The following is a 25,574-nucleotide window of genomic DNA, read 5'->3' on the forward strand; positions in this document are numbered from 1 at the left end:
CACCTTGGGCAGAATCTTTAGCTGTTTTACTAACCTCCTACTGAGAGATTAGTGTGATAAAAAACCTTCTCTTTCTATGCCTGTTGCTCTGCCGGCTGACTTTAAACCACTCTCTTTAAATCTTCTCAACAGGGCGTTACTATTGGACGGCCTTTAGTAGGGCTGTCAAAAAAATCTAATTTCAAATATTCGTCGAATTTAAAATAAAAATCATTGTATTCAGATTTTAGGTGTGTGTCACACAGCTTTATCAGTGGAACACAAGATGCGATGACGATGTAGGTGTCATTGCATTTTAATGCTTTTTTCAGCCTTTCCAGGTGAACCCACTAAATGCGGCGCTGCTCATTCAAAATTTTGTGGAAAAAAAGAACATCAATGCGGAGATGATGTTGTTTACGTCAAAACTGAAACCAAGTCGTTCACACAAACGTTGCACTCGCGTCTCGCACAAGAGAGACACATGTTTAGAAAGCCGTGTAAAACTGATGCAAGTTCAACTTATGAAAAACATGTCTCGAGACTTTATGGCGGTTTTTCCCCATCCCACTGCATCATGTTTTTAAGTGAAAAAAGTACTCTTTGTGATTGGTTTTGTATTAAACGTGCATTAGTTATATTAGTTATATTTTGCTCGATATGTCCTCTTGTGGCCTTAAGACAGAAACCAAAATCTTGGTTAAAAGCTAAACTGAAATTATGCCTTTTAAATTTGAATATAATTCGAATATTGATAATATTTAAAGACAAAATTCAAATTTAGTTTGTCAGCAATTTTGACAGCCCTAGCCTTAAGAAATGGCTTGAGAAAAATGAATGAGGCTGCTAAGTGTCTACAGTTAAAAATATAGATTATGTTACTAAGGAGGGGTGACAATCTTCATATGAAATATGTTTCATGCCGAAAGCTGCACCATAATATTTTTCTGCACAGCAGTGTTGTACACCTTATATATTTACCTTAGTTGATATTTTATGTGTCTGACTTGTCATCTTTTTAAAAATACAGCTTGTTTGGGAAGCCAATTGAAGTTCTGCACCAAGTGCAGTAAAGTTTGCTCAGGTAAAGGAATGGATCTCCTAAAAATGAAAAGTCTGTCATCATTAACTTCGAACTTGTATGACTTTCTTCATCATGGAACAACCAACTAGCATTTTATATGATAATCTAATAAAGTTTTTTCAGTCATAATCATCTAGTTACATCCTTTTTTTAGCTGCTTATTGTGTTTAGTTTAGTGCCAATGAAGAAACTTTAATTTGTTAACCTTTAGTGACTGAACTTCAATAGATGTGTGAATGATCAGTGCAACCAGACGGAAGAAATCAATAGATTTAGGACCTAAGTAAATCTTTCAGAAGCTATACTTGTGTGCATGTGTGTGTGTCCCAGTGGATGGGGATTGTGTGTCTTGCAATTGCGTCTTGGAAATGCATGAATATAAATAAAGGTCAGGGTATTTCAGTGTGTAATTTATACGCTCTGTACAAAAACAGCTAGTGGAAGTGCAAATCCGATTTATTTTAGTTTTGAACTAACTAAAAAAACAAGTTAATTAAAGCTATAAAACAAAGCCAGCTCTTAAAAACATACTTTCTTTTTCTGATACTGTTTCTGATGCTGATAATTCAGCCGATTGTTGCTCATCAACATCTATTTGTGATCCGAGATTAAGAAAAGCTTGGGAACTATTCCAAGCCATGCTTTATTAAAAGCATTTTATTTGTGGTTGCTAATTTGATTTGTAAGGCAGGCAGCAAGGGTAATAGGGTTTTATTTAACCAGTCTTTATATATATATTTTTAGACAATATTTACATAACATTCCACAAAAAAAAAAAAAAAAAACATCTGATGAAAATGCACACTTACAGAAGGTCCATTGACCTATCATAACTTGTGACATTATTTTCATATCATTGGCCCACTAATTCTCATCACCGCAATGCAAATAAAATCTAATTTTCATTGCTGAAACTGGAAACATTTATGATATATTACATTAAGTACATCATACCTCATGGTAGTATTAGCTCTAATTAATTTATTGTGGATTTTTTAATAATGAAAATGTAATTTTGATGATTTTGACAGCACTATATCATTGTAATGAGAATTTGTTGTAAAATAATAATAAAAAAAAAAACAGTCTACTGAACTGTCATGGAAATAATGTTCTTTTTGACATGTACAGTGTTGTTCTTTCAGTTTTTCTGTGTCTACCTACAATCATGTCTCAGCTCAGTCCTTGTTTCTCTGTCTTCCTGTCTCCCATGTCTCCAGGGATCACTGTTTCCTCTCAGCTCACTGGGTGTTCGCACACACTCACACACAGGTGTATCACTCTGACTTCTAACTACTTTGGCCAATGGAAAAACCCGCCCACAGACCGCAGTGAGGTACTTTGTGTAACCATGGTGCCTTGTCTATAAAGAGAAATATGATTTCAGTTGTTCTCATCTAAAACCATATTCTCCCTCCTCTCTGTTAAATCTTTCCATCTTTTCTCACTGTTGAGAGTCAGTCAAGCAGTTCAGTGAAGCCTGATTCACAGCAGAGCTTCTCATTTGCAGATCCATCCCACCAAGCACAAAGAGGCTATTCCACATAAACACACACAATTAATAAGGACAGAGGCTGACATCTCTGACCCCATAGCAGCGGCGTAGGCATTGATTGTCTGAGCTCTCAGTTAATAATGGCTCTGTTGTTGTATTCCTCTGAGAGCTGCATTTGAAATCATACACATGTTTGCGGTTGTGATGCTCTCTCTGACAGACTGGACTGTGGGTTATCATTCTCACAACACAAAACCATCTGCATTCTCATTGCTGGAGGAGGTCATTGTAGGTCAGTCCAGTTGTTTCAGAAATACATTACAGTAGCACAATATGATCAGATGCCACTAGAACAAAGGATAATGTCTCATTTTCTCTTAGTAGTCGATTAGGACTGGATCAATATGTAGGACTCACTGTGGTCTTGAATAGGTAAAAAATCATTTTGTATTAAAGAAATGTTCAAGGTTTAATTAACTCTAATTGATAACTTTGATTACCACAGAAAATAATTTAGATTTGCCCCTTAGATCGGGGGGCAGCAGGTGTACTAGAGGGTCTTCTCGAAATTTGGCGAGAATTTTTTTAGGACTGTCAGAGTTCACTATTTTATATTGTATATTACTTGTGATTAAGACTATTATTTGTAAACACTTATCATTTTAATATTTTATATATATATATATATATTATCACATTTTAAATGATTACTGTTTAATTTACCATTTTGCTTTCTAAAGAAATCGTTAGATTAATTGCATTTATTTTATTCTATTGACAGCTGAAATAGTTATACATATAAATAAAAACACATCTGCATTTAGTTCTGTGAAGATTTTTTTTTTAAAATGTTTATTGTGAAAAAAAAGTAAAATACAGTGATTTTATATTGGTCTAATCGAAAATCATGGTTTCTGGTTTAAACCTTGTCTAAAAGCATATAAATTAAAAATGAAAAGAAACAGTTTTGATAAGATATTTGCTGTGTTGATGTGCAGAACACATACTGGCTAGCTTTACTGACTGCAAAAATGGGTCTTTTGAAGTTGTAAATGAGAATTGAATTCAGGCTTATATATCTAACATTAAGGGTCAGATTTACTAAACAGGGCAAATAAGCATGAGAGTGCTATCTCATAAAAGCGCCAATGGGATATAATGTTCTGCGGGTGAAATAGAGTCGGGTCATTTCCATAATGACCAACACAATCTACCAAAAGCAGGGCAAATGAGCATAGGGTCGCAAACAGAGCAGAGCCAATGATAATCATGCGCATGTAATCAACAACACAGGCAGAAAATGATTAAGACATGCTTTTTTTGGGGCGTTAAATAATGCTGCAAATACCACTAAACTGACTACCGCAAACATTAGTAAATCACATTGCATGAATCATTTAAATCCTCTCCTCCCATAAATTGTGCATCTGAAAGAGAATCCCCTGCAAATGCATGTACAATAAAGTCAGCTGCAATAATTACGTTGTCCATGGCTAATTTTCCCCTGCGTGTCTATAGTAAATCCGGACAGTAGTTTTTTAACGCATAAAGAAAGTTTGCACTGGTGCAAGCTGTTAGTAAATCTGGCTCTAATAGTAGATAGAAAAAATATACACTGTCATGTTTTCAGAGAGAAACATATAAACTTCACATATCACTTTACTGTAAACACACTTTTGAAGTGTAAAATATTTCCTGTGTTAATCAGCAGCATGTTGATCATAGAGCTAAAGTTATACTGAATCTGAAACATTTCTTGCCGAGCATTTTGAGGACACATGAGAGATGACGCATAAGTGATTTTGACAGGGTATGTTTTGGCCACTGTCGTTGGTTAGTGTCTTTAGTTGTCCTCGTTTTGGCAATGGCTTCACATGGCTAAGTGAGCATGATGACTCAACTGAATAGACCGGAGTGAGATCTCTTGTCATTAGGTACCATAGTTACTGATAGTCTTGATCTTGATGTGCTCCGTGTTTGTGGCAACTATTTTTTCTGTTTTGTGTTTGAGAACATTGTCACAGCATGTTTTGTCATATTGACATTGTCCCTACCACTCAGAGCCTTGCTGTTGGCGCTGTAAATTGAGTCGACGTTGTGACATGCGAGTGTCCTTTCACACCCTCATTATGGGAATGTAAGAGACAGATTGCGCCATATGATACCTCGCGCAATTGCCAGGCCATGAAATGAGCTCATATGGGTATCCATGCGCAGCTCGGTGAAACTCGTCCTGATGGATGCTGGGAGTGTGTATTGATGTCCTACCAAATATTTTTACTACACTAATGTTCTCTTTGATTTATGAGAAACTTTGCAACAAAATGAAACTGTACTTAACGATTCATCTGTTGTGTCATCTGCTGTGTACAAACCTATAAGCTGAATCTCATATCCAGTCTGAGGCATGTCTCTACAGATGTTCCACGTCCGGTTTTGGCACATTTCCTCATGCATAGATATAGCCACATTAATCTCAGCCACAGACTGCACATAAGCAAACCGTTTATGGACCATCTGATGCATTTTACCCACAAAAAAAGGCAAGAGTGTTTTTCAAATTTACAGGCTCCAATTTCTAAGGTTCATGGCATCAAAGAAAGTTAAAATAAATTAAAAAAAAATATAATTAATGAATAAATAAAAATACAAAAATATTTAAAGATATTTATGTATATTAGATAGTAATCTAGAACTCAGAATCTAGAGCTTTCTTTTATAAAAATTTAATGGAAAATTATACCATTCCACAACTATGACCAAGCATAAAGAAACAAAATGCCGGTATTTAAAAATAGATTTTTTTTTTACTTTTCTGACAGATAGAAATAACAATATAGCTTCAAGCAAAGATAATGGGCCCAAGCCACGGTGGCATTGCCAACCTGGTGGCATTAGGAAGACAGTGCACAGCGGGCACATGCATGTAACCTTCTGGCATTCTGGTCGAGTCACAGCAATATTATATTGCCAGTATAGTACATATCAGCTGATTCGATAAATGTATTTGTCTTTCTAAAGCAGGGGTCACCAACTTGATCCTGGAGGCCCAGTGTCCTGCAGAGTTTAGCTTCAACTTGCCTCAACACACATGACTGAAAGTTTCAAGTATACCTAGTTAGACCTTGATTAACTTGTTAAGGTGTGTTTAATGAGGATTGGAGCTAAACTCTGTAGGACACCAACTGTCCAGGACCGAGTCTGGTGACACCTATTCTAATGAATGGAACCAGACAGGAGAAAGTTTGGTGGTGATCGGATTAAACCATAGGAGGAGTATTAAAATGTTTGATGCACGCCCTTTTTTATGAATTTGTACCAAACCCCAAATAGCCAACTTCTTGTTGGGCGGAGCTTATGACATGCAGTACGAAAGTTGTCCGGCTCAGTGAGATCTATATGTATACCAAGTTTCATATTTATCTGTGCAAGTAGGTATGAGATTTCCCACAATTTCTAACTGCTTTCCGGGTGGCCATAGAGCCTGCTTGCTACGTGGGCAATATTGTCCATTCCTAAGCCTTTGCAATATTTACCACCCCTAAAGGTCACATCTGTGAGGTCATGAATATAATAAAATGTAATATTTTATGTTTTTTCCTTTATTTTGTAAAAGATAATGGACAGGAAGCATAAAGGAGGGAACATAAAACAAAACTAAAAACCTGTTCACAGGACAATAACTAAAACTATAAAGTTTTAATAATAATTCTTATTTCATGAGAATAGAGAAGTCCACACCACAACTATTACAATTATGACAGAGGAAGAATAATGTCTGAATCACTTTCAGACATTTTGTTTTTTCAGCTGATGAACAATAAAAACATTCACAGCCAATCAGAATCCCCCGATTTTAAAGAGCTTCAGCATTTAAAAGCAGTAGACACACACTTATAATAAACAATGTCAACACTAATACAGTTATTGTTGGTATCTTTATAGTTATCACTCTTTGTGTGAATTGGCCAACACTGTATTACTTCACTTGTGTTAGTCTTAAAATAAAAATGCAAAATCAAGTATTATTTTCTCAATTCACCTGACATTGACAATAGTGTCAATTTTTTTTTATAAATAAATAAAAATAATAAAATTGATGTCCTAAATATTTGGATCTTTTTCATTGTTTTTCATTTATTGTTTAGCTGGTCACGAACCTCCCATACTGTTTCAAAATAAACAAGCTCATGATTATATGTGCTCAGTTCACAAGTGACAGAAAGCACAGCTGTGGTGTCATACTAAAAGGCAGCATATAATCATCCTTGTTATAAGTAATTAAATAAACAAATGAATTAACATAATGGGTTTCTTTTCTCGCCTTGTGTTGTACAGCTCACACATACACTACTAAATGGAAAATGCATTTCTCCCAGGATAAAACTGTACCCTGCTCAGGCCATAGTACACAAATGTGTCTGTCTGTGAGATAAAGTAGTTGTTTTGTAGTTGTTTACTTGCATGGTTCCGGTGTTTGAGCATGGAAATGAATGAAGGAGACATCTTAAAGTGGCGAGGATGTTGCCCTGGTGCTGCTTTTAAAACCGCAGTGGCCCAGGTCAACCTCATTCTCTGAATAATTGCATTTCTGCAAGTTTACGAGAAGAGCAGAGTAAAACAGGCACCAGTCGCCACTATCTCTGCCTGACAGACACGCTCCTGTCATCGCACCCTCAATGCACGTCTGTCACGACCGTCAGACTCAGATGATGCTGAGATTCCATCCCATAATTGATGATCCTCGGCCTATACTGTATCTACCACAGCCTCTGATGCTTAGATGCTTCATCAGCAATAAAATACAAAGTGGCTGCCTGCTTTTTTACTGTCCTTGAATCTTGAAGGACTTCCACATTCATTTTCTCCATAGGCAGTTTGTAAGAGTTCTAAGCACAATGAAGCAAACTAATTAGATTCAAGAATCACAACAATACAACAAATTATGAAAAGCAGAAAAAAGGAAAGTCTATACTTAAATTCTTTAAAATAGAATGAATTACTTATCCCATGATACATTGCAAATGGTGTAATTAAATAATCCAATTAATTTATAATAAATTTATTGAGCATTATTATTATATATTAAGTATAAAATATATATTAAAATACATATTAAGGATAAAAACAATATACAGTACTTAAGTTTTTTCGTAGCTAATTAATATGCTGTGGGTGTGAATATACAGTACTATACTGTATAACAAGGGTGTTTGTTTGTGATAGTGTGTTATTTATATCTTTTATTTTGTATTATTTATATTATACTATTATTTTAAGCTTTTATGTTTATATTTTCAGTTTTCTTGTTTCATTTTAGTTTTCTTAATATATTAGTTTTTTAATACTTCTGTTTAGATTTATTTTATTTTTATTTCAGTTTTAGTAATTCAGATTACATTTACAGTACATATACATTTATTCATTTAACCGATGCTTTTATCCAAAGCGACTTACAATTAAAATTTTAATTTATTGTATTTTATTTATTTATTTTTTTACATTTTAATTTTCAGGGGTTTTTTTTTTTTTCATTTCAGTTTTCTTTTTTTTTCCCAGTTTCATTCAACTATCCAACTTTATTTCAATTAATGAAAATTATTTTTATAGTTTTATTTTTAGTTAAGACTAAAAACTTTGACATATCCACACACATGCACAATTTATTAATTTTAAAGTTAATGCTTGTTTCAGTAGAGCCCTATATTTTCCTCAACAGTCCAATATGGTATTCCAAATTTCAGGCTACCTATTTTGTTCCACAGAAAATAATGACTAAGGTGTGAGTTAACAATGACAGAGTTTTCATTTTTGGGCAAAATAATGACTAAGGTGTGAGTTAACAATGACAGAGTTTTCATTTTTGGGCAAACTATTCGTGTGATATATGAGGATATCTTTATGGTGCTAAACTCTAGAGGCGACAGCAATACATAATATAGGTCTCACCTCTCTAATGGCTGTGCAGAACTCGCTTTGTAGAACCTTCTTCAGGGACTGCAGCTTGTGACCCGGGACGTCACCTGACTCCTGTAGTTTTTCCAGCAGCTCAATCGCCCTGGCAACATCTGAGGCGCAAAGAGAGAAAGAAAACACAGATGTGTTTGAGTAACAGAGGAGTAACTCTGTGAATCAGAGAAAGGGTAAAGTTTGCAGTAAAGGGCAGAGAGATGGTGAAGCTGCAGCGAATCGATTGCTAGGATAATGGAAATAGACTCGCTGAAGGCCAGAGGGGCCACTGAAAGCAATCAGTGCTCTCTTTACATGAAGCAAAAGACACATCACACTGCTGTAGCTCCTCTGTTCAGCAGACCTACAGGGCACACATTCACTGGGGTCAGTCTGGCTTGTTTCAACAATATGTGTCTTTGCCACAGCTTTCAGTGTCTGGGTCTGTGTGATCCAGTCTGTCTAATCAAGAAGTTCTAATATACTTAGAGAGAGCTATCCATTAGTATTCTCATTCATCTCAATGCAGTTCGACTGGCACATTTAGTCAGTAGATGTATTTGCACAGCTATACAGTAAGTGGGCTGCTTTATGCTGTTTACAAGTAAGAGTGATGAAAAAACATTGGAAGAATGTGAAAATACAGACCCATGAGAGAGCTGCTACTAATTTCTGAAGGTCTGGAATTCATGGCAGTGTTCATTGGCCAAGGCCCACCCATGTTTGACTGACATGTCAAACGGCCAATCCCAGTTCGTTTCGTTCAGCGTCACGTTTCGAGGTGTGGAAATGTCGCCACAATAACAGACCGGTGTGTAAAACTCTCTGACATATTTTAAAGATTCTATTCTATGAACTTTAAATATTTCACATACTTTTGAAAATCCAGCGTTTAGTTGATCCTGATAAGCTTGTCGTCACAGTTGTAAACACAGCGGCTTTCTCACCACGTTATATTTTTTTCCAACCACAACGTTAAAGATGTTAAAAAAACACTAAACAACGCAACACACAAGTCTCACGGAAATCCTGTATAATTCAACCAATCCGATGACGACTTCAAAATTCCTAAAGTGTTTCCACTTTTGTATCCCATATGCATCAGACGTTTAGCCAAACGGTCCATGGCCGTGACGTCTGAGGTCTGAGGCTGTCTCTTACATTCCCATAATGAGGGTGTGAAAGGACACTCGCATGTCACAACGTCGACTCAATTTACATTTTATAGTAGCAGCTATAGAAGACTTTCATTATATGAACAAAAACACTTTACACATTCTTCAAATATCTTCATTTGTGTTCTGCAGAACAAAGGAGCTCATTCTAGTTTAGAACAGCAGAAGGGAGAGTTATTGATGACAGATTTTTGGTTGAACTATCTCTTTTTTAAGCCAAGTAACTAAAACCCCCTTAAATAGGCTTGTATAAAACATGGCAACAAAAAAATTGAGAAAACAAACGCACATTTAATATAAGGCAGAACAGGGCAAATGACATAGCTTAAGGAATGTTATTTTCACTCCTATACTGTATGAGTGCAAAAAATAAAATAAAAAAATTATATATATATATATACTTTTTATTGAACATTGATTGAGCAAGCACAGAGAGAGAGAGCAAATCATAACACCAGTCATGAATTAGACGAGGATTTGTAAAGAAAAATGTCAGAGGATTTTGATAAAAACCAAGAGGAGACTGGTCTTCTAGCATTTTCTCACTGGTGCTTACGCCTACATCCTACATAATTTTCCCCTACACATGCTATATTTTAGTTTGACAGCTACTCTGATAGTAGCTGCTAGGCTGCCTTCATAGTAAAACTCTGAAAACTTTCTTTAAATTCATCCTCTTTTAAAACAAATCTGCTACAACCATCAAAGAATCGCCTTTCTAAAAATAAATCCACCACCTTTGACAAAAAATTTGAGAAAATTATTGTCAATTATTAACTTCAAATGCTGTTAATGTCTGCTGTGAACATTGCTAGCATAGGCCTAATTGATTTTTGTAAGGACTATGATAAAAGCGTATCAGTGTGATACATATCTTAAGGTCTAGTATGTCGTTTTACACACCCCTGTTCCTAGAGATTGGAGTGTTACTGATGGCTGAGCCTCTGGTCACATTTAGTGCTCTGTAGGACTCGCGGTGATTTGTCATTTGGCTAAAAGTTATCCATCATCCTAATACCGCTAAAAAATATTACCAACTTCAAAAAATTATAAACATTTTACATAAAGTGCAAATGAGACGGCTGGAGAAAGGGGGCAAACTGTATCTCAAATTGACGAAAACAAGGGTCTTTCTGTCCCATAGTAGCCTTTTTTAGATAATAACTTTGTTTGAACACAGACAGCAAAGCAAAGTGGGCCAGACCCTGACAGAACCTAATAAAACCGAACCCAGCGAGACTAGAAGAGCAGACACAAAAGCTATTACAGCCTGTGGGCTCATGGGACAACAACAGATGCAACAATCTGAGCAAAATCTCTTGCAGTTTGAGGGTCTTTCTGTCAGTCACATCAAGAGGAGACTTGCAACCTTTTGCTCCAATCTTCAAACCTCAAATGGACGGCTTTGGTACATTTTTCATTAATATGTCACATTGCACTGAATTTGAAAGCTTTGCTGATAAAACGATGGATCCAAATTAAAGCTCTTCTGTTATTAAAGCAGCTTAGATTCTATCAAAACCTGACAACTAGATCCATAACAGAGCAGTGTCCTGGCATGTCCCACTTGGCTCTGGCACAGAGCTGTCAGAAGAATGTCAGCATGACATTAATCACTCTGTTGCCACCGAACGTCACTAAAAATTGATGACTGGTGTTTTTTGGTGAAAAATTAACACAGATGAGGGCATAAACTGCGGCCTCTTGATTGCTTAGATCAGTGTTATTGTAAACGAAAACTACTGAAAATCATTTTTATTAATTGAAATAAAGTTAAAATAAAATAAAAGATAACATACAAAAAGATTTCTTCCTTATATACTGAAACTAAAAAAATAAAATAAATTAAAGCTAAATATACATAAAAAAAAACTAATGAAAATTAGAAAGTATACTAAAATTAAAAAAATGTATATATGAAATATTAATAAATACTTTAATTCTTCAATAAATAATAATAAAAGAACACTAGCTTTTTATTAAAAATATATATAAACCTAATTTTCTGTTCATTAAGACTTGTCATAACTTAAAATCAGTTGTATAAAAACTCAAATTGGTCTGCTCAGACTGAAAGTAAGACTGATTATTTATTGGCTACTGTAATAGTTGTGTTAATGCAGCTGGCCTAAGTTGATTCATAAGTTGTGAGATATAAAAGATCTGAAGCAGTCAAGGGTATCTAAACGAAATGCCTGATATCTTCAAAAATCCATTTTTTTATGTTCCATGGAAAAATAATAACAGTAATAGCATATAATTTTGGATTGAGACTAGAATGAGTAAATAATAAAATGCAGGTAAACGATTCTTTTAACAGTTTTGGTCCACCCAAGCATAGCTATGGGTATAGTTTGATTTGGAAATAATGAGAAAAACAAAACATAAAAAATTTAATACATTTCTAATAATGCAGTTTATTTATAGAGCTTTTCAGGGTACGCAGTGATGCTTTGCAAGAGATAAAAATGACAAATGCAATACAATAAAACCAATAACAGTTTTGAAGGCGCTTGAGTTTTGAGGAAGGAGTCTTTGTATGGAGGGCTTAGTGCATGAAGAAAAGGTCTTTGAAAGACATCCATTGTGAGACAGGGAGCCAGTGAAGCTTTTGAAGGACAATTAATCGACTATTCTGCATGCAATAAAGGCATGAACCAATCAAAGTTCCAGCAGAAAATAAGTAGAGTGGTAAAGAGACAAGTAAAATTGTAATGAATTCTAACTAGAATACTCATAGCTTAAATACAAGTGTTGCATCCTTGTTGTTTCAGATACATACATACATACATACATACATACATATATATATATATATATATATATATATATATATATATATATATATATATATATATATATATATATATATTTGTTTCATGTAGCCTATATTTCTTTTTTCTTTTGAACTTTCTATTCATCAAAGAATCTTGAAAAAAGTGTGTCATGGTTTCCAGAAAAATATATTTTATATTTGATAAGAGCAGAAGATGGGACTGGGAAAGGACTTGAACTGGGAATAATCACAGATCACCCATAACACTACCCTCACAAAGCATTGCCTATGATCAGCTCAAAATGTTTGCAGTACATTTCCCACTTGGTGCAGGTTTCACTTAATAAGTAAATTGATAAGTTCAGTGGATCACACCCACTGATTTAATGTTGCACTGCACTGTCTAGTGGTTTGTGTAGTTAGTAGTGCCATTTTGCCACACCTTGGAAGTGAATTCCTCTCTTCCGTTTAGTGTTGTCACGGTACCAAAATTTCAGTATTCGGTACCGATACCAGTGAAAATCCACGGTTCTTGGTACCAATTTCGGTACCAAAGCAAAACACAAAAATATGCTAATTAAAAAAGAATACACTTTTTATCACTAAAAATAAAACCAATGCCATTCTTTATACTTATTTACAATTGTGTTTACAGTTTTTCTACAAGTAATATAATTATGAAAAACAGTAAACAAGTTTCACCCAAATTTAATTTGTCTTTTAATTAATGAAATTTAAACACATTTAATTTTTTGTTAAATAAAGGGGATTTGCTATTAAAATTAAAACATGGAGGAAATATTGTGTGATTTATTTCTTTAAAAAATAAAGTTTTATTAATTTTTTCAACAGTAGTACCAGTATCACATACATTCTACTAAATAGTAATATTTCTAGCACAATGCCTTTATGTAAAAATGAACTTTTATTTTGACGGGTTGCAGTGTTTCCCCCAGTCTTACTCTATTTGTGGCGGTACTCCCCCGCCCCCATATAGACCATATACAGGTCCTTCTCAAAAAATTAGCATATTGTGATAAAAGTTCATTATTTTCCATAATGTAATGATAAAAATTAAACTTTCATATATTTTAGATTCATTGCACACCAACTGAAATATTTCAGGTCTTTTATTGTTTTAATACTGATGATTTTGGCATACAGCTCATGAAAACCCAAAATTCCTATCTCAAAAAATTAGCATATCATGAAAAGGTTCTCTAAACGAGCTATTAACCTAATCATCTTAATCAACTAATTAACTCTAAACACCTGCAAAAGATTCCTGAGGCTTTTAAAAAACTCCCAGCCTGGTTCATTACTCAAAACCGCAATCATGGGTAAGACTGCCGACCTGACTGCTGTCCAGAAGGCCATCATTGACACCCTCAAGCGAGAGGGTAAGACACAGAAAGAAATTTCTGAACGAATAGGCTGTTCCCAGAGTGCTGTATCAAGGCACCTCAGTGGGAAGTCTGTGGGAAGGAAAAAGTGTGGCAAAAAACGCTGCACAACGAGAAGAGGTGACCGGACCCTGAGGAAGATTGTGGAGAAGGACCGATTCCAGACCTTGGGGGACCTGCGGAAGCAGTGGACTGAGTCTGGAGTAGAAACATCCAGAGCCACCGTGCACAGGCGTGTGCTTTTGAACCAGAAACAGCGGCAGAAGCGCCTGACCTGGGCTACAGAGAAGCAGCACTGGACTGTTGCTCAGTGGTCCAAAGTACTTTTTTTTTCGGATGAAAGCAAATTTTGCATGTCATTCGGAAATCAAGGTGCCAGAGTCTGGAGGAAGACTGGGGAGAAGGAAATGCCAAAATGCCTGAAGTCTAGTGTCAAGTACCCACAGTCAGTGATGGTCTGGGGTGCCATGTCAGCTGCTGGTGTTGGTCCACTGTGTTTTATCAAGGGCAGGGTCAATGCAGCAAGCTATCAGGAGATTTTGGAGCACTTCATGCTTCCATCTGCCAAAGAGCTTTATGGAGATGAAGATTTCGTTTTTCAGCACGACCTGGCACCTGCTCACAGTGCCAAAACCACTGGTAAATGGTTTACTGACCATGGTATTACTGTGCTCAATTGGCCTGCCAACTCTCCTGACCTGAACCCCATAGAGAATCTGTGGGATATTGTGAAGAGAAAGTTGAGAGACGCAAGACCCAACACTCTGGATGAGCTTAAGGCCGCTATCGAAGCATCCTGGGCCTCCATAACACCTCAGCAGTGCCACAGGCTGATTGCCTCCATGCCACGCCGCATTGAAGCAGTCATTTCTGCAAAAGGATTCCCGACCAAGTATTGAGTGCATAACTGAACATAATTATTTGAAGGTTGACTTTTTTTGTATTAAAAACACTTTTCTTTTATTGGTCGGATGAAATATGCTAATTTTTTTGAGATAGGAATTTTGGGTTTTCATGAGCTGTATGCCAAAATCATCAGTATTAAAACAATAAAAGACCTGAAATATTTCAGTTGGTGTGCAATGAATCTAAAATATATAAAAGTTTAATTTTTATCATTACATTATGGAAAATAATGAACTTTTATCACAATATGCTATTTTTTTGAGAAGGACCTGTATATATGCGAATTCATTTTGTGCCAGCAGGAGGCGCTTTAAGAGCGGGAGAGATGCAGGATTCTCCGGTAACGGCTGCAAATCAGCGCTGAGCTCACAAACGCTGCCTTATCAAGCATCACATGCAAAATGAAATGAAAATGAAATCGAAATTTTTCTAAATACAGTCGGTTTCCTTCTGATATACAGTGATATAAAAACACCCGCACCGGTTTTTGATTTTGAAACGCGCAGTGCTCATGTTTATTTAATGAATTCAAAGCCTTTTGGAAAATGTATTTGTGGCGGTCAGTTTTGATATTGTAATAAATCAATGTGTGGAAACCCTGGGTTGCCGTGAATACGTTTAAATTGATACTGGTTTTACTCAAATGAAACAGTAAAATGCTTGTTAAGTGACTCAGAACAGTTCTGGTGATGTTGTTTATGTATTTATGTCCTCATTGAGACGCAGATGCTGAAATTACTGCAAGCGTCACGCGCTTCAGTCTATGTAGTAGCCTAAACAAACCCGCTATGTAGTATGTAGTAAACAAACCCGCACTTCTCTGCCATTCATTCACACAGAGACGCGCAGAACATTTACAGATACTGGTCCATATGGAGACTTGATTTGATTAATTTATGCTAACTTTGACAAATTCCGTGACTGTCCATATTAAAATGTAAGTTTCATTTTCATGACTGTATTTTGAGATTCCGTCCGCGTTTTCTGCTTCGCGGAAATCATAGCGCTGTATGCGTCAAGAACCGGGTTGACCGGGTACTCGGTACCACCGGTACTTAAAGAAACCTGGTACCGTGACATTTTCATTTTTCTACCGACCTGGTACCGAAGTACCGGGTCTTTTGACAACACTACTTCCGTTTATTTCATGTTCTATGTCAAGCTCACCTAAAGTGCACTAGGCAACAGAAGGCAGTATAATAATATAGAACTTTTTATAAAAGACTTCCTGGAGTGTGCATATGATGCTTAAAGAAGCTGGTCTATAGGTTTTGGGACAGAGCCATAGGATCAATAGTAGACTTCATAATACTGGCATTGTAATTACTGTAGAGCATACACTCAGAATAAAGGTCCACACTAATCCTGCGAAACTTGTATACTGTACTATTAATTGCAGCTGAAATGAACACTAGAGTCATTCTTTTCCATTTCACACAAATTATGATTACAGGGGCAGATTAACAATTAATCTGTGTGGTTTCTTGCACAGTACTATGCTATGACCTCAAAACACTTTTATCATAGTGCATGATTTGTAAGCTAATAAATTTTTAAAGTTTGAATCACATGACCAGCTTCATATGGCTTTTCTGATGTAGTAAAATTGCTCTGTAGCTCACCTGGTACGCCCGGGTATGAGTCCTGTTAGGCACACGTAACAATAAAAGAGCTTATAAAGACTTGTAGAAGCAAGATAAAATGACATGGATGATTCTGCAAATGTGTTTTTTTCACTCACATTTGCTTTACTTATTACTATCGGTTTGGTTTTTATAGGTGGTATGTTATTTTCAAATGTTTATAGAGCATTAAACTTTTAGCATCACTCACTGGACATTTCATTTCAGAACTGCTGCAAGACAATAGAGTGCATGACATCAGATTAGTGAAGGTGACTTTGCAGTCATGTCCTGTGGCAGCTTTCACAGATCCACATATGTACAGGCAGCGCCACAGCATGTGACAACCTTTACTTCATTAATCCTGTGCTGAAGCTCCATCATTACCGGTGGATTCTGCTGAGAGGATGGTCTGGAGTCGTGTATGGGGTAATGAGACGTCTTGAACATGCTGGTGTCCTTTCAGACAGCACAGGAAACTGTGTGAACACTCCTTTTCACATTTATGTCTCATTACCAGGAGGTCAGAAGATGACCACGGATGATCTTCTGCTGCTTCTCACTTCCTGTCTCTCTCTGTGACTCATACTTCTCTTGTGTCTTGATTCAGATGTTTCTGTCTCTGTGTTCTCTCTTGCTCATTATTTTAAAAAGTCTTTGTATTTCATCTGCTTTAAAGATCAACTTTGAGATGGCACAAATGTGTTGTATCATACACATTACCCAAGACTGTCCTTCCTGTTTATCATGATATTTCTATGGGTGTCACTTTGTATTAAAATGTGGTAGGGACAGTTGGGAAATAGGTAGTGCACAGATGTGCTGATTATGATGTTATGGAATATTTTGCTAATGAGTATTAAGTAGGATAGAACATAATTTAACATGATCTGTTACTGTTTCTATAAATACTTCTATATGATATATTGATCTAGAAATCAGCTCTCTAGGGGAGTATTTGCTAAGTAAAAAATGATTAGAAATGTCCAAAATCATTTCTATTTATTTAGAAGAACCACTGCAGGTTTTTTTTTTTTTTTTTTTTTTTTCTCCTCCAGTTTTTCTATCTAAACATGCATAAGACTTACATCTTTGGCATTTTTTCAGCATCTTGTTCAACTTTCAAAAACATGTCTTGAGACCTTGCATTTTTTCCCATTATTAAGTGTCTCCACTCTTGAGTTTATAAACACAAGAATGTATTCTGTATGAACAGCCCATTTGTAGCAATTTATTTTATTTTTTGGAAAAACAGTCCTCGTTAATTTACTGTATCAGTGTAGTATTTGAATATTCTTTAGCTGGATTCCATTTATACATTGTTTTACAATAGACCTTAGCCTTAGCCATTCATAATGTTTGACAGAAATGAAAACGAGGCTGTGATGCATAGAAGTACAAAGTGTTCAATGAATGGAATAACATTCCAGTTGCTCAGCTGATGAAACATCTTACCAACAACCTCTTAGTCAATGTAAATCATTTTGAAAAATGTTCAAAGTATGTTGTAAGTATGACCTGTATTCAGTGCATGCCACTGTAAAGACTGTAGGCCTCATGTATCAATTTAACGTAGAAATAAGTGCAGATCTGAGCACACAAATCAACTTAGAACAGTGTGATTCATGAAACATTCGTATGATACCAGTCTCATTGTACTGGTGATTGTACATCGATAAATGTGATGGCTGAAAACAACAAGTCATTTGAATATCATGCCCCTAAAACATCGTGGTTTAGAAGCCTTGCGACATGCAGAAACGTAACCTGGCAAAAAAGAGGAAGTAATCTCATGAAAGAGAATCGATCTTACTCTGAAAGCCCCTGATAACCTTGTAACTGCAAACAATTACATTGATTTATATGAATATTACATACCAGTAAATAGAACGAAACCCTATTTAGATCCCCTTACTCCACAACAAATACTTTAAATTTAACAGTATCACAGAACAAGAATGAAAAATAAATAGCTATAAAATTATATATAAAAACTATCAAATAAAACACAAATTAGGCTATAATAGCATTTAAACAGCACACAAACGTCAAGCTGAAATTAATTTATTTGAAGTGAAACTAAAACGGCATTTGGTTCACAAGCCTCTCTCATTTCAACAAGTATCCAAATGTTTCCATTTTTGCCATGTAACATTTTGTTGTTAAACTATTAATCATTATGTAAACAAGGTTTTGTACTAGGGATGTTCATTTCGGTTATTTTTCCTAACCGACAAACGATGCTCGTTAACCGATTATTAACAGTTAAACGACAAGATTATTTTAAATTAGAACTGAATTAAATTAGAAAGGATCAGTGTCTGTTTCCCGGGAATTAATACATGTGCAAAAAGCAGCAAACAACAGAACATGAGGATTCACATGGTCATCGTATCACATCACGCACCTGCAACACTTCTGCGAGCGGAGAAAAACATAATAAAACAAGGCTATATATAGGCCTATATATATAACAAGTAATTATGCCTATACGAGAAATATATTTTTACTGAAATAAAAAATTAAGAAAATGTACGTAAAACAAGTAGCCTAGTACGCAGAGCTTCAGTTCATTTTTGTGCTGCACGAAAGGAACCAGACGGCAGAAAGCGACATCCTATTTTTCTTCAGGGTTATATTAAAAAAGCACAAAGATTTGTTTTTATTGTGAATGTACACAAATAAAGGCAAACCTTTTACAATTCCGATTATCTTTATGACTAAAAGGAGTAGTTGCTTCCACTGTTAGAAGGAAAAAATTCAAGTGATTTCGCCCGCATGCGAACACATAGTTTAGCTTTGCTACCTTGACAATGCAGCCTGTTCATTATCATAATAAAATACAGTCAGTCAAACATATGAAAAAAAATACACTGCTTAGTTTAAATATGTGGTAAAATCTGTGCCGTTAAGTGTTATCACCATACCATCATGAAGTTATGCAAAACATTTTGTTTTACGTGGATATTGGAATGCGAGTGAAGTAGGCTACATAATAAATAATAATTTGGCATTCAAATATATCGCGAATACAGAAACATTTGATTTTGTGTCGAATGAGAGACCCAACGTTGGTTTCAGTTTTGTTTTAAAGTAAATGAATTAGTTTTGGCTTATCATTTATATTGCTATAGCTTCTTATATTATTAATTCTTGTTCTTTTCTAAATAAGGTTACTGTTAATTGAAAGGATTTGTTGTGGAGTGAGGGGAACTAAAATAGCCTAGCTATATTTACAGTGTTTATTATAATGTTTGTAAACATTTCGAGTCGGCATTAGGCCTATTTCTGAATGAAATAAAATGCGACTTATGTTTTTTTTCTTTCTCTCTAAAAAAAACACAATTTATTTATATGCGTAGCGTATTTTAACCATGCAACATTTTTTAAATATTTTGATAAATTACTTAAAATAAATAAATAAATGACTTTTTAAACCTAAACTGATTGTATTAATCGGTCAAAATTCTTATAGATCAGTTAACGGTTAACCGGTTAAAATGAACATCCCTACTTTTTACTTCACTCATGTTCCAATATCCATGTAAAACATCCTTTCTAGCCACCGCTCATGTCCATATTGATAAACTACAAGTTTTACGTAGAAATTACCATATGCCCACTTTTCTGTCATACGTTCATTTTGTAAACGAGGCCCTGTAACTCTATCCCTCTTAGCCTTGTGTTAAATTAAATATGGTGTCTCACTTGATTAAGATCTATGAAAGGGTCATTGATGCTGACCAGTTCAATCCAGAATCAAGTTGTGTCCAGGGATTTTGTAGGTCAGATGATAATTACATGGATCAGCAGGTGACTGTTAAGTACATGGTAGTAATGTTTTTGCTTTGAATATGAGGGTTTGTTGGGGTTTTAGATTGCAGATATACATCAGTGCATGCATATCAACATTTATTTGGGAACAAATTTGTTTGGATAGAGTTGTGGAAAGGTGATAAATCGGAGCATGTCTGAGAACTGTGTGTGGGAGATGATTTGCTGCTGTCGCTTTGTGCCGCTGACGACAACTGCAATAATCACCCAGCAAAACATTCAAATATCAGATTCACCCAGTATTCATCATTAAATTAAAGTGAAAAAAAAAAAAAGTGACGTGACATTCAGCAGCCAGTATGGTGACCCATACATTCGTGCTCTGCATTTAACCCATTGCACACACTCGTGAACACACACACACTGTGAACACACACCCGGAGCAGTGGGCACCATTTTTAGAGATGGGGGTTTCCTCTCAAGGGCACCTAAGTCATGGTATTGAAGGTGGAGAGAGAACTGTACAAGCACTCCCCCCACCAACAATTCCTGCCGGCCCGAGACTCGAACTCATAACCCTTCGATTGGGAGTCCACTCTCTAGCCAGGGATTCCCCACAAAAAGTGCTTGACCATGGAGTTTTCTCTGTACATATCCCTGCCATTAAAATCAACTCCAAAAAAAAAAGTGGTCAAAAAAAAAAAAGTGGTCATATCTCATCGTAATTGTTCCCAAGGTTTCTTTTAATCGCATATTTGAGGGCACTGCAAGCAACTTGCATAAAATGTCTCTACTTTCTAACATCATTACCTCTGTAAACTTAAAAATGCTATAAGGAAGCAGCACGCCTCTTTACAGCTACTCAAACACCTTTTACAGATATTGGTTTGCTGGGATGAAGTGCCTTAAGAGAGAAGGTGTGTGGTTGAAGGGATTATCTAATTGTAGCGGAAGTTAGCAAATCACTTACAGCACCTTTAACAATATTGAGTTGAAACTCTATAACCTCAGGGAAGGAAATGATGTCTAATGCCTTATTAACTGTCTAAAGATCAATCACCATAATGTCATTTAGTGGGCAAAGTTATTTATACAAAATAAATGGACTGGTTAATGCATTTGTGGAGATTGTTAATGACTATATCTTCGAGGGAACACGAAACAACATTTCGAAGATAAATTCATCCATTAACAAAGTTATAAGATGAAAAAAGCCTCTAAAAGCATTTCAAGCTGCCGCATCATGTGCCACTATTACAGATAGGATTAATTCTCCATGGCGCCTCTAGTTTTTTTCCGCCTTTCAGTGAGCAGCCAAACTAGGCTTGGTTTATTAGTACAGGTCTCATCCCAATAAAGCCTTTCCTCGCACATCTGAGTGACGCATGGCATCATTTAGCAGGAATAGGAAACATCATAGCACACATTGTTATTCCAAGAGCTAAATTTGTGGGATTCAGATTTGCATGGTGGCAGCTCAAGGCCCTGTGTCGATCTAACTTGGGATTTATGTCATATCTACTAGCGCTGGCTCACAAACAGGACATTTAAAGGGCCTGGTGTTACACATTCCAGGTTTGTGATTGGTACATTCAACTACATTACCATGGAGACACTGTAAGTGCAGCGGAGGGGGCTGCAAATGCGTTGGCAATGGAGTGGAAGAGTACACTATTATGTATCTCTTCTCGTAACGTGCGGTCTTCCAACAAGAAATAAGCCAGAGTGATTGCGTAATTTTGTGCTTTTAAATGTAAAACCCACATGGGGATGCCTGCCCACATGGCTGTGTGAGTAAGCATGGGGGGGCAAATATAGCGCAGAGATAGAGAACATTCAGACTTCCAGTGTACAGACTGTGTATGAGACCCGGCTCTCCATTCAAACCACTGTAGCCTTCAGCACTGCTGCTATTGGTGCAGGGGACAACATGATCCTATTTTCTCTACAAACACATTGTGGATTCAGACCACATAGTGAAACCACCACTAAAACCAACCATAGTATTTAGATCATGTACTAAGAAAAAAGCTTATCTAACATCTACAGTTTTTGGCCGTTAAAGGAACGTTTTTTAAAATCTTTTTTTAATCAGTTTCAGAATCATTTTGATGGTATACCTACATCTAATTAAGCGAATGGCTTCTGTTTCTTTTCTACATATCCCCTCAAACATCTGTTTTGGGATTATGTAAGTTCCTCAGAAAGGGAGGATTGGTTTACATCAACAGAAAATGCTTTAAACAGAATTAATAATGTGATGTTTTGAGAAAGCATGATTTTGATGTTCGTCCAGTTTTCACAGGAATCATGCTTGAACTTTTTACCGGTGAAATAGGTTTTTCTATCATGGCCAGTTTAGATACACTTTTTTGAGTTTTTCTTACAAAAGAATACAAACTCAGCAAAGGTGTCAACAAAGAATTAAATAATTTGTGAGGTATCTCAAACTTCTCACTGCGAACACTTTCTGTTTTAAGGGGTGATTTAATGATTAATGTTTGACTTGTTGTGTCACAAACTTGACTTGTTTTTCCTAGACAGCTCCATCTCTTGGACAATAAGTCTGAGATTATTTTCCTGAGAAAAGACACCAGTATAATGTGTGTCTCTCCTCAACAATTCCTCAAACTGTGCTCAGATTTGCCAATACACCAATCTGCAATCAAGCACCAGAGATTTCATCATTCTTCCCGAGAAACAAATGTACTTTTAGCCCTGCTGAAAAAAACATACAAGCTTGTTTGCTGGTCTTAGGCTGGCCACACTTAGAAAATGTTAAGGTAGATTTTAAGGCCGATTTGCACCGCTATATGATTGAGGTGAGGTTCTGATTCGTGGCTTGTCGCACGAAGTTTGTTTGTCCAAAATCCTCTATTGTGTTGTGTCATTATGATTATCTAACTGCTCCTGATCAAGACGGAGCGTCCCCGAACTCAAATCGTAAATATATTAAATGTTTGATATTTATGACTCCTGATCAGGCTGCCTCTTAAACCAGCTGGTTTAAGTTGATTTGCTTTGTCTTTTCAGCAGGGATGCACATAAAAATTGTATAATTTGTTTTTTGAGTTGCGATGAAATGGGAGTGTGACTGACCTTTTCTTTTCTTTTGTATTTGTATTTGTGTTGTACTGTACATCCAAGTATGATGGATTATAGAAAAAGAAAAAATGAAGGATGGGGACTGTTATATATGCATTGGCTGTTGTTTTGATTTAGGTAGATGAACATGAATTTGCGGAGTCTGGGTTTAAGCAGAATGAATGGAGAAGTACTCCATATGTCCAATTCTGATTTAAAAATAAGAGGTCAAAACATTTCACTAATGAAACATACAGTACATCATTCACAATAAGATCTTAGATAGGGTGAATTCTCATTTCATGTCGATTTTTTAAATTGTAAAATACGATGAAACAACTGAGAACTCATGAGCTTTGAAAGAGACATAAAACTTTACTCTGGGGACCCTTTTACACTCGCCACGTTAATTCATTATAAGGATTTGAATTCCAATGAGGCTGACAGCAGACCAGGTTTTGCATTGCAATTTATATTCAATATTCGCAGTGCAGTCTTCTAGAATTCATTTACATGATTATTAATTACTTTATAGCTATATGAACCCATTAGCTTGATAAGAAAGAACAAGTGAATATAAATTCATCTTGGTATATGTATACCGCATCAGAAAAAAACCTGTAAAGTAATAGATAAAAAGGTAGCTTTTAAACAAAAATCAACCTTTTAAATAAAAAAAAAGTTATAAAGCCATAGAGTTTAAAAGGTAGAGGAAATGCTGATGAATAAATACTGTGAAACACAATCTAATATCTGCAACGGACAAAGAAACCTCAACACTGCAAATAAAGTGCGGCGAAACGCTGTTTGTCTAGAAGAGTGACCAGATCTTTGCAGAGACTCAGTGTTGTCTTTCAAGTGAGACTAAAACTCATATCTCTCAGCACTGTGGAGGTTTCCTTTTCTAGACAGGATTTAATAACAAGGACATCAATCTCTGTGGCAAGATTGTGGCAAGGACTGAGTCCAAAGCAAATGATTTTTCTGTGTTGAAGACACAGTTGAGGGTGTGACTGGGCATTGTGTGCATAGTATTTGAATGAGTATTTCCCTGCTGTCATATAATCTTCTCTGTCTATATAGTGCAATACCATTTGCACATGTAACCTTACTGCACAGAGTTGAAGGTCTCATGGGTAAATATCACAGTAATAATAATGCTAATGTTCCATTCAACTCGGAGAGTTGGAAAGTCTTACTCCAGCAGTTTCCAACCTCAATCTGCATCTCTGATTGACTGATATGCAGGTGTTTGACATCACAAGAACGCGGTGGCACACAGACATTCAAAGTTCATGATATCGATGAGTCAACGTTCCCACTTTACAATACATGAATATAAAGCCGGTTTAGCAAATTTGCATAGACAGCTGCATAAAACAAGCTAAATAAACCTCTCTGCTAATCTCCATACACCTGCAAATGTTAGCATTGCATAGCATCGTTTATGGGTGCAGTATGCCAGGAGACATCCTTGTTGACAACTGAACACCTGCAAAGCTAATAGGAGCCAAGATTTTCTTCTTTACATGTCATTTGGTGACTTTAAATGGAACGCAGTGTAACATGGAAGAAAAAAAAAGAGCTGTACCAAACAAGAAAGTATAAAATTTCTAGAAACAGGTTTTTTTATATAGAATTGTTTGGTTTAAAGTTAGCATGAATTGGGAAATGGCACTGTAATTTGGCGTATTTCCAAGTGAAACAAGATATACAACAAAAATATTGTAGAGCCTGACTTTTCTTTATGAGGAAATGATTGAAACGTGTGTTCCATACCAAGTTTTAACTACAAGTTGCGAAGAAACAGAAGTAGCGACATTATTTTTGTATTGTGACTTACATCCGAATGTAATCAAAAAAGAAAAAAGTAGATCAGATTCTAGCAGTCGGTTGTTGTAAGATCTGCCTGGAACTGCTTTAGCCATGCGTTTCCTGAAAAACAATTGCACACAGGATGTATCAAGATGGCGGCGCGTCCACACGCAGCGGCTTCTCCTCTGTCCCGACAGAACGGTGTTTTCGTGTTTTTTGTCTTGTGAGTCGCAGTGTTTTTGTACGTCGTCATCGCGTCTATCCGTCTTTAAGCGCGCATACAGTCGTGAGTTTCTGCTGGATGTCGGCAGAGCCGCATTTTTAGAGTTAAAACTCCGCGCACGCGGAACAGCTGCGAGATCTCGGACTACTCCGGAGGCCTACATCATCACCGACCCCCACTACTGCATCTCGCCCACAGCGGAGGCGCCACAAGCGGCGTGAGAGGAAGCAGAAGAGGGGTAAGCGCGGAGGTATCCGGGCTAGGCTAACGGCTAACCCACAAAAGCCAT

At 36.2% G+C, this 25,574-nt stretch overlaps 1 protein-coding gene across 2 annotated transcripts in view; it reads right to left on the bottom strand.

The window, feature by feature from the left end:
- Positions 1-25,574, bottom strand: part of LOC109076618 (protein lin-7 homolog A) — a 47,051-nt gene that overhangs the window by 12,893 nt on the left and 8,584 nt on the right. For both annotated transcript variants that reach the window (XM_042722214.1, XM_042722215.1), the window contains exon 2: positions 8,508-8,626. In XM_042722214.1, coding sequence (XP_042578148.1) covers positions 8,508-8,626 — 119 coding nt within the window. The remainder of the gene's footprint in view (positions 1-8,507; positions 8,627-25,574) is intronic.

This window comes from Cyprinus carpio, chromosome B4 (assembly GCF_018340385.1).
Source record: "Cyprinus carpio isolate SPL01 chromosome B4, ASM1834038v1, whole genome shotgun sequence".
NCBI classification, from domain to species: Eukaryota; Metazoa; Chordata; class Actinopteri; order Cypriniformes; family Cyprinidae; genus Cyprinus; species Cyprinus carpio.